A 16,747-nucleotide genomic window follows, 5' to 3' on the forward strand; every position below is an offset into this window, starting at 1 on the left:
GTACCGGCCGGGATCGACATCGGCGGCCAAGTCCATCGATGCTCTAATAATAATTAATTGTACTTCAGGAGCAGCGCGTTGGCGCGGCCGTTGTCGGGGCAGATGCGGACGGCCTCCCTGAGGTCGGCGATGGCCTGGCCGCGGTGGCCGGAGTTGAGGAGGGTGCAGCGGAGATAGCGCGCGAGCTCGATCTCGGCGCGCGCCACGAGCGCGTCGGCGCGCTCCTCCAGCGGAAGGAGGTCGTGGTAGCCGTAGCCGTAGCCGGCGCTGAGGGCTGCGTCGAGGGCGCTCAGCGCGTCGCGGCGGCGCTCGCCCAGCAAGTGGAGCGCCCCAGGCCCTTGACGGCGAACGGCGACGGGTGGAGGCGGAGGAGGGAGCGGCCGATGGTGATGGCGTGGTCGGCGGCGCCGACGGCCGCGAGGGCGAGCTCGTCCCGGAGAGCGGCGGGCAAGTCGGCGTCGCGCGCACCGGCGAGGTGCTTCCTGCCTTCCTCGACGAAGTAATCGTGGGCGTCCTGCAGGTCGCCGTCGCCGCCGCCGCCGGAGAGGATTTCGGCGAGGAGGCGGAAAGGAAGAGAGAAGATGAAGGCCACGAGCTCCACAATCTCCGCGAGGAAGTGGCACACCCAGGCTCCCTGGGTCATCGCCATTGCTAAGGGTCGAGCCGTCGGGGAGAAAGGCGCCTGGAGGGGACTTATTTATACTGTGATACTGTGAGCAGCGCGGTAGGTGGGGACGTGGGAGGGGGGCAGTGTATCTAGACTCTGGTAGTGTACTGGTTCGATTGCTTGGTGGTTGGGACAAGAGGAAAGGTATCTACTGGTGGTGGTTGGTGGGCCGGATTCCCGCACTGATGGGCTGGAGAGTTACCTATTGAGCTTGAGTTGGGTTGGAGACGCCTGGGCATTTTTTTTTCATTTCTCTTCTCTGCCTCCTTTCGTTCAAAAATAAACGAATCTATAATATGAGATGTGATACATTAGTTTATTTTGGAACGGAGGGAGTCCCTTAAAAGCGTAGTCATTCTTCCGTCATCTTATCACCATACGTAAGAGGTTGTGCCTAGGTGTTAACAGTGAAAGTTGGTAAACTCCGAAGTCATCATCGGTTTAGAGTATCGACCTTCAGAATCATGGAATTCAGCCGGATTGGATTTTTTTTCAAAGCGTACATGTTTAAAAGCTGAGCCCAGCCCAGCCATCCTGCTCCCGGTGGCCCGGCAGATGTCCATCTGCCCACTCGACGGCCCATTAAGCCACACCGTCAAACCACCCTCACTGCGCCCTGGGCCCATCCATCCGCCTCAGCCCCCCACGTGGCACGCGCAGTGCACGTAGCGATTTCACCTCCTCCCAGGGGCAAAACCGTACTTACCCAAGCGAGGTAGGTTAACGAGAGACCAGCTTCCTCCTCCTCTCCTATCCCCACCCCTCCTTACTCCTCCGCTCGTGCGGCCGCGTGGTGGTGGAGCCTCGCGGAGCTCTGCCGCCTCACTCCGCCGCCGCCTGCGTTCGCCGCCGCCGCGCGATCGACGCCTCCCTCCCTCCCTCCGCGCCGGGGGTGGATCCCGCCGCCCCACTCCCCGAATCTCCCCTCCTCTCCGGTTCGTACCATCATCCCCTCCCATCGTCGTGGGCCGGATCGCGCCGCCGCGGGTTTCGGGGCCTCCTCGATCTGCTGCGCTGGATGGCTTGGGTGATTCGGCTTGGTTTTGAGGGTTGGGATGGGGTCGGCGGTCTACGGGTTGGGGTTTTGCGGGTGGCGGTAGGGTTTTGAAGGGGAGGGGGGGTTTAGGTTGGTGCCGTTGCGTGGATCCTGATCTGGGGTCGCGGAGGTGTGTTGGGAGTCGTGGTACCGAGCTCAGTTGGTAGGTTGAATGGAGCTCAGATCCCCACTGGCGTCACGCTTGGATGCCCGTTGCGTGATTTTCTTCAGAACGCCGCGGTCACTAAGCATGGCGGTTTTGTTGCTGGCTGATTATTTATTTATTATATGGTGGATGATATTCGTGGAAGATAGGAATACTTGGTTATTCGTTATAAAACAGTACCCATGCAGGGGTCGTTTTGTATAGATGAATTTTGGTGGCCTTGTTACTTGGCATATTGAATTTTGATTGCCCTTTTTGGTGCATGCTTTTAAGTAAGAAGCTGTTTTACTAGTTTGAACAATCAGATGCACATTTATTAGGGCCAGTGTAGCTCACGGAGAAAAGACACTGTGGAGGAAGGAGGTTGAATATGTGGGATTTGATTCAATAAATGCATGGATATTTAAAGTTATTTTATCTGAAGAGGGATATAATCCAATTAAAAGAAGTGATAGCTTCTGTAATTTGCATGATCTGCATACATATGACCGAGTTATATATATATATATATATATATATATATATATATATATATATATATATATATATATATATATATATATATATATATATATATATGGGGATCAATATGAAAAAAATATTGAAATTGTGATGAATTCAGTACTGTTCTTATATCTCAGTTTGTTTTGTACCATATCTATTTCTCTTCATTTTATTTACTTTGAAGCATTTGCTTTGCTCCAGGATAGTGCTCATCTGAGAAGATGGCAAAGAAGAAGAACCCAATTGTCTTTATGGATGTTTCGATAGGTGATGAACCTGATGAAAGAATGGTTTTTGAGGTACTGTGTGGCTCTGCTTCATTATTACCTCGTTGTCAAGGCTGAATTATATGGTCAGCGTTCGTAGTACATTTTCCCCATGATTTGCTTAGGGAATTTGACCAAGTTAGGCTAGTTTTTGGTTAGTAACCACAACTTAGGTGTTAGGTACATAGATAAAATTGTTCCTTTACTGAGATGATTTGCCATGCTAGAAAGATTCTGGCAAATGGCAATTCAGCATTCTTAGGATGTAAAACAAAGAGGCCTGTAATTTGTTTATTGGTGATAAATTTCCCTTCTTCCATGCAGCTGTTTGCAGATGTTGCTCCCCGGACAGCTGAGAACTTCAGAGCATTGTGCACAGGTAATCCTTCATTTAGCTTGTTCTCAGGAAAATATATGATGTTATCTGAAGAAACATATGTTATATAATTTTCTTACATGTGATTAAACTTTGTCTCAAAATCCTGAGCTGGAAATTGCATAGTCTGACAATGTAAAGAATCCTACGATTAAATGGCATTCTATAGATCAATTCAAGCATGTTAATATGTTACAGTTTTGCTATACATTTATCGACAAATTTTCTCCTAAAAATTTGACATGTAAATATAGCACAATCGTAGTGTAATTACATCGTAACTTACATGTAACTACAATGCAACTTGTATGTAATTTTCAAAAATCTTGCATAACATGCTATTTTCACGAAGCAGAGGTCATGGGACCAAATCCCCTTATTTGTGTGTGTGTTGTGATTCTTTTTCTTCTCCACTAGCACGAATCTTGAAGCGGATCTAACGGTTTCAAAATTACATGTAAGTTACATTGTAGTTACATGTAAATTACAATGTAATTACACTACTATTGTACTATATTTATATTTGACTAATTTTTAAAAGAAAATTTGTCGACAAATGTATATATAGTCCCATATGTTATACACCTGTCTGGACTTTTTTTTTTTTGAAATTTATTTTTTGTCGCCACATCGTGATAATATGACTGGTGTGAACTGGAGATATTCAGAAATCACATCCTATACAGCAGGCGATGCGAATATAAACTGCTGTAAGCTTGTGACTGCTATTCTGGTCTAGGAGTTATGTTCTGTACCATGAGCATTAATGTTTTGTTTAGATATCTACTCATTATCTGCTATGTTGAAGTCACGTAATAATGTCGGTGGTGTTGGCATTTATTTACATTTTGGTCTAGTACTCTAGTGCCCACATATTCAAGAAGCACTTTAGGGACTAGCCTTTTATTTAAGAAGTCCCACCCTCCCTTATTTGTGACACTGTTGCTCTTGCTAATTAAGGTTGTCATCTCCAGGTGAGATGGGAATTGGACAAACATCTAAGAAGCCATTATACTATAAGGGATCACTCTTCCACCGTGTAATCAAGGGGTTCATGGCACAAGTCAGTTTTTCTTCTCCCTTCTTTCTTTGTTGTTTTATATACCGTGCTTGATAATTATAGTAGATCATACAATGATTGTATTATGGCTAGCATTTGTTTGTGCTATTTCATTCATTTTTTTAGCCAGTTTCCTCTCTCCTGTATAATGTAGGATGCAAGACAGATGATCTCGACTGCATTTCTTATCATATAGTTTTTTAAGGTTGTATGTTGTGTTACTCTTAAATGGTTTACATTCTAATAACTACAATACCAGAAAGACTTATTTGCTTTGTTATGCATGATTTACTAACTGCTTTACTTACTTTTTTTTTTCAGGGTGGTGACTTCTCAAATGGCGATGGTGAGTTACACAACATTCTTTCTTCTATACAATTTTTCATGTCTCTTTCTTTCCTATGAGAGTGGAATTAACCGTCTGTTCTTGGTTTTCTCTTGTCTTTTTCCTGAAATAACATAACGAATTTATGTTTCAATTCATATAGAGAGTTCGCATGGGCACAATTGATGGTTGGGATGGGATATTAATTCTGGTTAACCTGATCAGTTGTTTCTGTGTGTAACGACCTTAATTCATTGGGATGCATTTGGCATAACTAGAGTTGTGGATAAGGACTAGATCTTTAGATGGGAGGAAGAACGAAAGACTGGAAAACAAACTTTATTAAGTCTCCCATGATTGTGTATTTTCATGATATCTCTCATGATAAGATTTTCTCCATGTAGTTGTATTTATTCTTACTTTTCATCCTTTTTTTTTCTAAATAGTTGTGAAATGACTTAATATACCTGCAGGATCTGGTGGAGAAAGTATATATGGTGGAACATTCGAAGGTATTAGCCTTTGAACTCAGTATGACATCAATTCATTCCAAGTTTAATAGCAGACAATCTCTAGATACTCTATATATCCATTCAGAATGTTCCTTGCACAATCCAAAGCTCAGTTTGTGTTTTCTGTTCTGTGTTGTGCTTATTTTTTCAGTTGCTGCTGAAATATAATTTTTTCGTCAAAGCCTCAAGTTTTGGTTACTGTGTTATGTTGTGCTTATATTTTTTAAGTTGATGCACAAACATAAATTTATCATCAAGGCTCAATTTGTCGTTGCTATTCTGTGTTGAGTTGTGTTTATTTTTTAAGTTGATGCACAAACATAAATTTATCATCAAGGCTCAATTTGTCGTTGCTATTCTGTGTTGAGTTGTGTTTATTTTTTAAGTTGCTGCAGAACCATAAACTTGTGCCCACTGTGATTTATTTTTTTGAATGCAATAATATGCCTTTGCTAACTTCCATTAAAAGAAAAATAAGTTAACCAAACACCCAAACGGCTAGAAGCAGTCGCACCAATTGAGATTATGGTGATCTACCTCAATGCTAAACAGGGTCTAATACTAATCATTGGAGTTGCCATTTTTTTCCTTGATATAGTACATGCCATGGTAGTGTTGATTTCCCTGTTGGCACTAAAATTACTGTAGTTCTCATCCACTTATGCTAATTATCATTGTGGTTGTATTGAAAATTTGCGATTTGCATTTCAGATGAAAACTTTGTCCTACGCCATGATGAACGTGGTCTCCTGTCAATGGCAAATGCTGGACCTAACACCAATGGGTCACAGTTCTTCATAACCTTCAAACATAATTCTCGTCTTGACAGGTTTGTTCATATGAGTACTATTTGAACACAAGTCTTTAGGCTTTACAAAAAGAAACTAGCAACTTAGGATTAAATGAATTATACTCTGTGAATGAAGTATTTGTGTCTGAAAACTTGGAAACTTTTTGTAGCTAATCATTCTTGTGCAACATTTATGACAACATAGTATTTTTATCTTGAGATGTCACATACATTTTTACACTAAGCAGTGTGGCTGGAATTATTGTAGATTAGTCTATTTGAATTTTGGATGTTCAATTTTATTTTAATGTTAAAGACTAGGCCACTGGATTAACATGTCTGAGTTGAGGTGTAATGTTTGATATTGTATTGTAACATAGCAAGTTAACAATGGCAAAATGGCCACTGATTTCTAACTTAGTACTAATCGAGTGAGTTTTGGTAATATCTTACTATCTGCAGAAAGAGCACTGTTTTTGGTAAGCTTATTCTTGGAAATGATGTGCTGAAGAGAATCGAATATGTTGATGTGCATGGTGCTGGTTCCACACCTGTTGTTCCAGTAAGAATAGTGGACTGTGGAGAGCTCGTTGATGGTAAATGTCTTGGATCCATCACGGTTGAAAACGGTAATGCTTGTTCTTTTGGTATCAAATTTTCAATTTTCAAATACACCTAACCTCTATCTAAGCATTTGAGAATTGTTACTCTTGTAAAGACAGGAGTGTACTTATATTATTTTATGATATTCATACTGCAGATAAAAAGAGATCTGTGAAATCAAAGTTATCCAAGGATGAATCTTCTGATGAGGAAAATAATGAAGGAAAACGCAAGAGACACCACAAGAAATCTTCGAGGAGGAGAAGGAAGAAGAAGAGATATTCTTCTTCAGAATCGGAGAGCTCATCTGAGTCGGAGTCTGAGTTGTCTGACTCTGATAGTGAGTCTGATACTTGCTCCAGTGACTCATCTGATCTCAGCAGCTCAAGTGATGATAGACGAAGGCGCAGAAAGAGACACTCCAAGAAGGATAAACACAAGCGTGGAAAAAGAAAGCGTGATCGTAGGCGTGAGAGAAAGCGCAGAAAGCGTGACAGGAAGTCAAAGCAAAAGTCAAAAAGGTCTGTTTGCATAAACAAATTGAATATTTTGTCATTCCCTGACACTTGACGTGTTTTTTTAAATAAGCAGAATGTTAGAGAGTGATAGTGAAACCGGAAATGTGAGTGACAGCAGCTTGGAGGATGATAAAAGTAAGCGGCACCATCGTGGACGGAAGTCTAAGGCCTCATCCCAAGTTTCAGGTAATTTTCTTTGGTGACTGCCGCATCTGTTAAAAGCTATATCTGCTCATATTTATGTTTCTTAATTATTTAATTGGAAGTAAATTGAATTGGAGTCCTTATTCCCAAACCTGTACTTCTTTCCTAGGCCAATGAACTTTTTAATATTATTGAGATTCCCATAAACTTGCACTACTACATTATGCCATATTTTATTATAACAAAAAAATATGCCCTTTGCGCCTATTAAGCTCCACAATCATCAGTTATGGATTATGGAAGCCAATGTTGAACCTTCTGTGAATCGTTCACAGAGGACCATGCATGCCAACATAAGTACTTCTCTGTTATATTTAGATAAACATATGAATCTTGTCGTGACCAGAATATTTCAAATGAGAGTAGTGGAAGATCCACATGTCAGTAACTATGTGGGATTAGTATTTGTTTGTTGGTTGGCACTTACGGAGTTCTACAACTAACCAGCCTATACAATTTTATTGCCAGGTGAAAATCACACAGCATTAGCTGCTTTGAAGGATGCCGCTTCAACTCAACAAAAGAGTGCAACGCCAAGGAGTCTAGCTCAAGAAGACAAATCTCCAAAGGAGAATGGAGATACCCGTACAAATGGTGTTACTGAATCAAAAACTGAAAGGAATGCCGATATTGCTCTAACCAGCAATCGAAGCAAATCTAGGTTTCCTATATTTCTTCACACATCAATCATTCTTTGTGCTTACTGCGTCCACGAGCAGTGTTTCATCTGACATTGATAAGCAGGAGCCAGAGCATGAGTGCTAACCACTCAATGAGCAAGAGTATGAGTATCAGTCCAAGGAGAAGCCCAGTCAAAAGGTCAGCCATCAGCCCGAAGATATCATTGATAAGCAGGAGTCCTGATGTCCAAGGCCATGGTAGAAGTCCTGTCCGTGCTCCTGAAAGAAGTGAAAGCAGGAGCCCACCTCGAGAGAAGAGCATCAGCATGAGCCCTCAGAGAAGAAGTGCGAGAAGAAGTAAAAGCAGGAGCCCACTCCGAGAGAAGAGCGTCAGTATGAGCCCTCGTAGAAGCATGAGCAAGAGTCTCCCTAGAAGTGTAAGCAGAAGCCCTGTTGCTCGCAGGAGCAGGAGTCCTGTTAAAGCTCGAACTAGAAGCATCAGCAGGAGCTCAGCTAGGTCTTTGCAGCGCAGGAGTCGAAGTAGGAGTCTGGAAAGATCTCCTGTACGTAAAAGCGTCAGCCGAAGCCCTCCAACTATGGACAAGGGAAGAAGCATTAGCCGAACCTCTGGAAGATTACCATTGCGAAGGAGTATTAGCCGGAGCCCAGATAGGCCTTATAGGAGGATTCCAAGCAGAAGTCCTCGAAAGAACACTCGAAGAAGCATCAGCAGAAGCCCAGTTAGACTATCTAAAAGGAGTATCAGCCCTGTAAGAGGTGGTCGGTCTCGCAGGAGTGTCAGCAGAAGTGCCAGCCCACCTCGCAGGGCAATATCACCTGCACAAAATCATGGTAGGAGCCCATCCAGGAGTCCCTCTCCTGATGGGTCAAAGCGGGTAAGAAGGGGGCGGGGTTTTACTCATCGTTACTCATTTGCAAGACAATACCGCTCACCTTCTCCTGATCCTTCATTCCGTTATGGTGGAAGAGGTGATCGTGACAGGTAACTGACTAAACTTTTGGATTCTATTTTTTTTTTCATTTCTAGAAGTTCAAACTTAAATGTATTTTTTGTAGACACATGAGTTATCGAGGCTCCCGTCAGCGATCGCCTCCTAGACGGTATAGAAGCAGCCCACTTAGAGGACGAGCATCACCAAGGTACATTAACGGCAGTATCATCTGATTGCAACAATTTTGTGCTTTCTCCTCATCACCTAGCCATGTCTTTTTTTACATGTTATTGTTGTTAATGTAATGTTCATCCTTGAGCCAATGCTGTAGCCTGTAGGTATGCACTGCCCTAGTCTAGTTTATGGTTCAATTCCATGATTCTGTTTTGTTTGTCCCTTGAGGCCTAACAGGTACAGGAGGAGGAGCCGAAGCATCTCACGAAGTCCTGTTTATCGAGACAGAGGAAGGGGAGGTGGACGCAGCAGGAGTCCTGTGCGCAGCCGCTCTCCTGCTGGTGGGAAACTAAGGTCGCATGGTGATCGCTCGCGTTCAATGTCAAGGAGCAGGAGCCTGTCTGGGTCAAGATCAAGGTCTCCACCACCAATACACAATCGCTCCCCACTTGCTTCCCTGTCCCCAAAGCGAGAGAGTAATGCGAAGTCCCGGTCACCCTCTGCCAGTTCTGAAGGGAAGAAAGGTTTGGTTTCGTATGGAGATGGTTCCCCTGATTCTGCTGGGAAGTAGGAATCCATGAATGCATGTACAAGCTTTGGCCGTTGCTCAACCCATCTGCATTGCAGTATTGGGTTTGAAATGCTACGGTTAGAGAAGCTATTTTGAGGTGCTGCAGAAGCTGTTTTTGTCATCTTAGAGATGTTATATATTTATGGATGGTTATGAGTTGGTTGAATCTTGTCTAGACGATCATAAGCCGAGGTTAGCTAATGGTTTCTTAAACTTGCAACACAGTTTTTCTGGCTGTAATTCTTGTGCGCCGTGGCAGTTAATGAGTTAAAACCTATCGAGGTACTTTTGTTGGACTTGATGGAGATCTGAGTTCCCCGTGACCTTTTCCAATCTGGTGAAACCATTGCTGTGTTCACGAACAATGATCGTTAGCGGTCAACACTGGTTCCATAGCTCATTGCTGTGCTATTAGTTTCTCTGCTGCTACCTGAGTATCAGGGGTAGAAGTTTGCCGCTTTGTTGTTCGCCAGTCGTCACTCGTTAAGTTTTATTGGCTTTTAAATACTCCTACGCACACAATGCAACATCTGATGTTAAATTTAATACTAGTGTCTTATTGAAGGGCATTTGTGTCCCCTTAATGAAGGGCTGATGACGATGCTTGACTTGGTATTATTCTTTTTTGTGGTGACGGCATGACGCTCTCGGATGTTGTCATCAAGTTATTAGCTTTGTACTTGTTTCGTTCTAAAATAGCTTTGTACTTTCGTTGAAAAATACTACACCTTCGTTTCATAATATATGACACTATTGATTTTTCGTTTTTAATATATAACACTACTGATTATTAATGTTTGATCATTTGTTTTTTCTTTTATGCTTCATTATTTGTCTTATTAAAAAAATAAGTAAATTTCTTTTCTTTTATTATAGCATGATTTATCACTAAAGAAACTTTAAGCAATATTTACATTTTTTTTATAAAACAAATTATCAAATGTTATAAGAAAAATCAATGACATCATATATTAAAAAAGAAAAGGAACGAGTAGTAGTCTAGAGTCAACTAGGTTAGATATATTATACTACTCTGTCTACAAAATGATAATCCTAGGTACAAACTTGAATATGCATATATTCAGTTTCATAGGTAGGATTTATTTATTTTTTTGGGTCAGAGATGGTATGTACGGATATGTGGTTCTTATATTTTACTAAGTGAGTAGAGTTTTTTAGGAGTACTTTAAATTCTGAACATGTGCCATAGAAAATGCCACCACAACCAAGTGCCACACGGGATCCACAAGTCGAGAGAAAGGAACCGAGACGTGGCCACTCTCGGCGCCAACCGCTACGGCCACCCCTTCCCATTCAAATCTCCGCCATCCGATCCCATATCAACGGCTGGTGTTCCATCCACTCCACCACCATCAGTTCCCAACTCCCCCTAATTCGGAAACCAAAATTAACCAACCAACCCAACCCCGCCGCCGCCGATGGACGCCGCCGCGACCGCCGCGACGGCGACGGCCGCCGCTGCGATGGTGTGGTTCAGGAAGGGGCTGCGCGTGCACGACAACCCGGCGCTGGACGCGGCCCGGCGCGGCGGCGCCGCCGCGCGGCTGTACCCAGTGTTCGTGCTCGACCCGCGGTACCTCCGCCCCGACCAGGCCGCGCCGTCCCCGGGCTCCGCGCGCGCCGGGGTCGCCCGCGTCCGCTTCCTCCTCGAGAGCCTCTCCGACCTCGACGCGCGCCTCCGCCGCCTCGGCTCCCGCCTCCTCCTCCTCCGCGCCCGCGACGACGGCGACGTCGCCTGCACCGTCTGCGCCGCCCTCAAGGACGTAAGCGACTACTCACCAATCAATCACTACCTCGTTCTTGTCGCAAATTAATCCCTCGTGGATTTTGCTCGCCAAGTGGAGAAATATTCGGGAAATTAACTTGTTGTTTGAGCTCTTGCAATCGCAGTGGAACATTGGGAAGCTGTGCTTCGAGTCCGACACCGAGCCGTACGCTCTGGCCCGCGACAAGAAGGTCATGGTTAGTGATCAGTCCACACTTCTCAGCATTGGATTTCTCATGAAACCAGAAATATTTCAATCTGTTTTGATCGTGCAAGGATTTCGCGGCTGCGTCAGGGATCGATGTGTTCTCGCCGGTGAGCCACACCCTATTTGATCCAGCAGAAATCATAGAGAAGGTAACCCACAAGATTCAGTACTGTGCAGACATGATCATTTGTTGATCGAAAATCTGGAGTTTCTGTGCTTAGTTTTTATTTTCTTTTGGGAAATGGAAGAATGGGGGTCGGCCGCCGATGACATACCAGTCGTTCGTGGCCATCGCCGGCGAGCCACCGGAGCCAATTATGGAGGAGTACTCCGAGCTGCCACCGGTTGGAGATACCGGGGAGTATGAATTGTTGCCAGTGCCCAGAGTGGAGGAGCTTGGGTATGGGGATATCAGCCAGGTGAGAACAGTAGCACACTTGCTATTTGTTTGAATTTTGATCATGTTGGAGATTTTCTTAATTGGATGGCCAATCAAACATATAGGAGGATCTTTCGCCGTTCCGAGGCGGCGAGACAGAAGCCCTGAAGAGGATGAGAGAATCGCTTCATGATAAGGTGATTCTGAAATAAGCGTTTTATTCATCTGCAATTTGTTCATTACCTCTGAATTTTGATCAATTTGGAAATGGAAATGGAAACATATAAGAGGAGAATGGTTACTCTTGCTATGAATGGTTACACTCTGATAACATAGAAATTTTCTTTTACAGGAGTGGGTCGCCAAATTTGAGAAACCTAAGGGTGACCCGTCTGCATTCCTGAAACCTGCAACGACTGTCCTGTCACCATATCTGAAAGTGAGTCTTACTGCCCCTCATAAGACAATTTTTCTTGGCATCTTTCGTCAGTGCATGTTTAGATTGCAGTGCTGAAATGAATTGTTATTGTCGCAGTTTGGTTGCCTGTCGTCAAGGTATTTTTACCACTGCATTCAGGATGTTTACAGGAGTACAAAAAAACATACAAATCCACCTGTTTCATTGACTGGCCAGGTGAATTTATTTATTTATTTATAAGAGTAACTAACTACATTGATTCGCTCTGAAAAGAAAGAGAATCTAACATCTGAATGTTTGACTTCTGTTCTTGCTGTTGCAGTTGCTGTGGAGGGACTTTTTCTACACAGTGGCCTTTGGCACTCCTAATTTTGATCAAATGAAAGGAAACAAAATATGCAAACAGGTCTGTTTCATTTCATCCTATTACCTCCTTTGCTACAACTTCCTTCGTTTATCATGCAAATACCTTGTGGTTCCAGATTCCATGGACAGAGAACGAAGAGCTATTTCCTGCGTGGAGGGACGGTCGGACAGGATATCCTTGGATTGATGCCATCATGATTCAGGTTTGCCCTCACAAATCCATAGCAAGTCTGCCAAATAATGTTCCTTGCTTCCGTCTTTGCTCCACTTTCTGTTACTTCCACTTGCATCACCTGTAACTACCAAATCATGTGAAGTTCCTGCTTATTTTGTTAACTGCCAGCTGAGGAAGTGGGGTTGGATGCATCATCTTGCACGCCACTCTGTTGCTTGTTTTCTAACACGGGGTGATCTGGTATGTATGATGATCTGTATAATATCTTACTCTGATATTGATTGCTTGAACATTTTGTGGCATGTTAACCTTTTAGTTTTTAAAGATCCCTACTCATTCTGATGGTAAAACTACATCTTGACTTCGTGTAAAAAATGTCATTTGTGCTAATAGAGCCGTCCGTAATAACACATCTAAGATATTTATTGGGTAAGATCAAAGCAACGTAGAAATTGTAGATGCTAACGCCTACACAACTTGTCAACCTCTCTTTCACATGAAGTTTATCCACTGGGAGAAAGGTCGTGATGTCTTTGAAAGGCTACTGATAGATTCTGACTGGGCTATTAACAATGGCAACTGGATGTGGCTCTCCTGTTCATCCTTCTTTTACCAGGTCAGCAATGAAATGGTCTTTTCAATCACTAATGATCTACATATTTATTCACTCTACTAGTTTCTTACTTTCTTTACCTTCCTGCAATTTTTTTTTAAACAGTATCACAGAATTTATTCCCCAACCTCTTTCGGAAAGAAGTATGATCCTAACGGAAACTACATCAGGCATTTCATCCCGGTGCTGAAAGGTACTTGAGCACACCATTTCGGCACCGGAAAAAAAAGATCTTTTCATATATTCAGAACTAATCTCAATTTTGCATTAGACATGCCCAAGGAGTACATCTATGAACCTTGGACTGCACCCCTCAGCATTCAGAAGAAAGCAAACTGCATAATTGGCAAAGACTACCCAAAACCAGGTAAAAGAAACTAATTTTTTTTTCGCCGGGAAGACACTAATATTTTCAGGTGCTCAAAAGGCATAACTAGTACAATGGCTGTGTATTTATTTATTTAACTTCATTCTGATCGTTCCAGTGGTTGATCATGCGATTGCAAGCAAAGAATGCAAGAAGATGATGGGAGAAGCTTATGCGTCTAACCGCCTCGATGACGATAAGCCTGACAAAGGGAAATCCTCCAATTCTTCGCGAAGAAAGCTGTCTGCTGGCAGCCAAGTGACCCCTAACTCATCCAAGACTAAACAACTGAAAAGAAGCAGCTGAGCTGAATAATTGTGCCGCATGAAAATTGCTTCAGCTTCACACTAACCGCTTCATTTCCAGCATGAGAGAATTTCAGTTGTGAGTCGACAGCGACAGACAGCCTGCATTCTCAGTTGTAGCTAGTGTGGTGACTACTGAACTAGTCTGAATTAACAGCAAAAAAGACTAAAGTAGTAACATTTAACCATGTAATTACCATCAGTTGTAACAAGTAGTGAACATATATCTCTTTCTAGTTTACATGAACAAGAGAGGTTATCTTTCATAAGTACAAATCCTGCCAAACTCGAACTCTATCTTGTCACATACTTAACTCTGATTGATGGACATGAAATTAATGAATGGATGGTTTGGTTGCTTTGTACGAAACCAGAAGCTAGACCTGACCAAACACGTGAAGCCAATACATAAAACGGGCATGATGAACAAGCCAGCTCTAATCTGACAGTGCAAGGTGACGACACGGATAAACCCATCTTTACACATCAAAGAGAGAAAGAGATAAAGAACACTAATCCAGGATTAGCACCAAAGTTCGTTTTCGAGGATAAGATGACATCAGACAGAGACCAGAAAGGTTTAAAAGAATTACAGTTCATTTTTCATGGTGGGTTAAAAATGGCAGTGAATTAGTTTAGTACAGACACTGCATGATAGAACTATTTATCTGCATATTTATATTTATTTAATTCCCTTTCTTTGTGTCCCAACAAACTCTGACCCAATTTAAACATGGGATGGAATTGAAAGGGATGAATGCCCAACTCATGCCATCGACCATGCTTGTGACATGCAACAACTGTGAAGGATCTCATTATTGTTAATCAATGAACACATCTTCCTTTTAATTTTTGTCCAGGAAGATGAACACAGCTTTCATGCAGTTATTATGTTGGATTAGAATCACTTCTTTTGTTTTCTCCCCCCAGGTTATCTTTCCCTGCACCACAAGAAAAGGAAAACCATGAAACCAGCTGATCCAAAACCATGGGACAAATGGAAAACAACAATGCGTGACCAATAAGCCTGCCTTGCACTTGTTGTTTTCCTTTGTACAGTGGCCCTGATTACAATATAAATCAATGAGTCACTTTTTGTTTAGGGAGATTTATTTTATTGAGAAAAGGCCAAAGTTGTTTTAATCTCTCTGTCCCCAAATATAAGAGATTTTGAATAGATAGAGCACATCATGATACTGAATCTAGACAAGGAGCTTGGATATATTCTATCCATTCAAAATTCCTTATATTTTAAGATGGAGAGAGTATAGAAGGGATGCTAAGAAACTTCAACTTAAAGTTTGAATTGTATTTGTTTGAGAATATGAAGGTTTGCCTTAGCCCTTAAAACCGAGATTGCTATTGGGCGATCAGTCGCCCGCCTCCCTCCCCACGCGACTGGACACGTGTCGCGCGCGGAGAGGGGGCGGCGACGCGCCGCGAGGGAGCGAGTTTTTCGTTTTTTTTTGTTTTTTCCCTTTTTTCGTTTCTGTTTGGTTTTTTTTCTCCGGGTTTTTCTTTTCTGTTTGGTTTTTTCTCCGGTTTTTTCTGTTCGGTTTGTTTTTTTTTTCCCGGTTTATCTTCTTTCGGTTTTTCCCTTTTTTTTAAGATGTATAAATGCAAAGTTTGTATTCATATATATACCAAGTTTGTATTCGTACGTATAGAACTTTCTATACACGCATACAAACTCTCTATACGCGTATACAAACTTTCTATACGCGCATACAAACTTTCTATAGGTGTATACAAACTTTCTATACATGTATACAAACTTTCTATAGGTGTATACAAATTTTCTATATATACATACAAAATATATATACGCGTATACAAACTTTCTATACGTGATGTATTTTCTATTTTTTTATTTTTAGTGCGTATACAAACTTTGTGTATGTGTGTATATATTTTTTATGCATTGAAATATATTCATAAATATATATATACGTATGTATATATATATATATATAGTATATACATACGTATATACATAAGATGTAAATAGTACCTATGAGAGACTAGAGGGGGGTGACTGACCGCGCACCTCCGCGCGCGCGCGCGGCTGATCGCGTATCAGCACCCCCGCCTTAAAACTCACTATCTTGGCATCCACGCAATTATGAGTTTATAAAAAAAATCTATAAACCCTTAGTTTTTGGTGTGTCAAAAGGGTTATTGAGTAGTTTTTTTTAAAAAAAAGAGTACTGTGTGTTCATCTTGTCAGATGTACTCTTTCAGAAAACTTTAATGGTGATGGTGAATGATGAATCTATCACGATTCACCGCTAATGTCATGTGGGATTCAAATCAGTAAGTAGGTGCAGATGTACAGACATATTTAGTAGTAGCAACCTTGGCATATATATGTAAAAAAAATAATGCCTTTATTGTTTATTACAATGGGAATATTTATTATAATTTTGGGTTTTAGAGTGCACGGTGGGGTTGTTTGTTTTGAGCAAATGTTAGAACATGAGATGAGAAAAGCCCCTTAGCATAAATATTTCAGATGTAAAAGTATATCTCCCACAAGAATCCTATGAAATTCTTGTGTTCCAAGTGGTGTCAAGGTGGATTGTAATTTGACAAATGGATTTATTTGCTTCTTTTTTGGGACCATCATACATAATGTGATCATAGGAAATGCTCAAATCTTGTCGGATTTAAAATTCAAAAAAAGGAAAAAAAGCATATTAAACGCTTAAAAATAATTTCAATATATTTTATGAAAAAAAACCATATAAATTTTGAACAGTGCAGTAGGAGAGCCACACCATACAGT

At 42.0% G+C, this 16,747-nt stretch overlaps 2 protein-coding genes across 5 annotated transcripts; both read left to right on the plus strand.

Annotated features, from left to right (window-relative positions):
* Positions 1–1,413: 1,413 nt before the first annotated feature.
* On the plus strand, positions 1,414–9,641 carry LOC127762297 (peptidyl-prolyl cis-trans isomerase CYP95). Of its 3 annotated transcripts, none has more exons than XM_052286743.1 (14): positions 1,414–1,602; positions 2,575–2,672; positions 2,964–3,018; positions 3,990–4,078; positions 4,397–4,421; positions 4,874–4,912; positions 5,624–5,741; positions 6,165–6,331; positions 6,463–6,826; positions 6,897–7,009; positions 7,496–7,688; positions 7,772–8,650; positions 8,725–8,808; positions 9,003–9,641. In XM_052286743.1, the coding sequence occupies exons 2-14, from the start codon at positions 2,595–2,597 to the stop codon at positions 9,343–9,345; spliced, it is 2,547 nt and encodes an 848-aa protein (XP_052142703.1). In that variant the 5' UTR covers positions 1,414–1,602; positions 2,575–2,594; the 3' UTR covers positions 9,346–9,641. The 3 variants fall into 3 exon arrangements, with proteins under 3 accessions (XP_052142703.1, XP_052142704.1, XP_052142705.1); XM_052286744.1 differs by having other exon boundaries at positions 1,415–1,602; positions 9,012–9,641; XM_052286745.1 differs by lacking the exons at positions 1,414–1,602; positions 2,575–2,672; positions 2,964–3,018; positions 3,990–4,078 and adding an exon at positions 4,254–4,280.
* A 1,072-nt stretch (positions 9,642–10,713) lies between these two features.
* LOC127763507 ((6-4)DNA photolyase) lies at positions 10,714–14,290 on the plus strand. 2 transcript variants are annotated; one of them, XM_052288232.1, is made up of 14 exons: positions 10,716–11,129; positions 11,257–11,328; positions 11,408–11,488; positions 11,588–11,758; positions 11,844–11,915; positions 12,071–12,157; positions 12,254–12,352; positions 12,459–12,542; positions 12,619–12,705; positions 12,846–12,917; positions 13,180–13,293; positions 13,396–13,483; positions 13,562–13,657; positions 13,776–14,290. In XM_052288232.1, exons 1-14 carry the CDS (start codon positions 10,785–10,787, stop codon positions 13,961–13,963), a joined length of 1,656 nt encoding a protein of 551 aa, XP_052144192.1. In that variant the 5' UTR covers positions 10,716–10,784; the 3' UTR covers positions 13,964–14,290. The 2 variants fall into 2 exon arrangements, with proteins under 2 accessions (XP_052144193.1, XP_052144192.1); XM_052288233.1 differs by lacking the exon at positions 12,846–12,917 and having other exon boundaries at positions 10,714–11,129.
* The last annotated feature ends 2,457 nt before the right edge of the window (positions 14,291–16,747 follow it).

This window comes from Oryza glaberrima, chromosome 2 (assembly GCF_000147395.1).
Source record: "Oryza glaberrima chromosome 2, OglaRS2, whole genome shotgun sequence".
Taxonomy (NCBI): domain Eukaryota; kingdom Viridiplantae; phylum Streptophyta; class Magnoliopsida; order Poales; family Poaceae; genus Oryza; species Oryza glaberrima.

Excerpts from the sequence above, each read along its gene's own strand:
- LOC127762297 (XM_052286743.1), top strand. The coding sequence starts at position 2,595 with ATGGCAAAGAAGAAGAACCCAATTGTCTTTATGGATGTTTCGATAGGT. Across the intron at positions 4,422-4,873 it reads TGACTTCTCAAATGGCGATG|GATCTGGTGGAGAAAGTATA; the intron begins GTGAGTTACACA and ends ATATACCTGCAG. Across the intron at positions 8,651-8,724 it reads GGAAGAGGTGATCGTGACAG|ACACATGAGTTATCGAGGCT; the intron begins GTAACTGACTAA and ends TATTTTTTGTAG.
- LOC127763507 (XM_052288232.1), top strand. The coding sequence starts at position 10,785 with ATGGACGCCGCCGCGACCGCCGCGACGGCGACGGCCGCCGCTGCGATG. Across the intron at positions 11,329-11,407 it reads CCCGCGACAAGAAGGTCATG|GATTTCGCGGCTGCGTCAGG; the intron begins GTTAGTGATCAG and ends TGATCGTGCAAG. Across the intron at positions 13,658-13,775 it reads CAAAGACTACCCAAAACCAG|TGGTTGATCATGCGATTGCA; the intron begins GTAAAAGAAACT and ends TGATCGTTCCAG.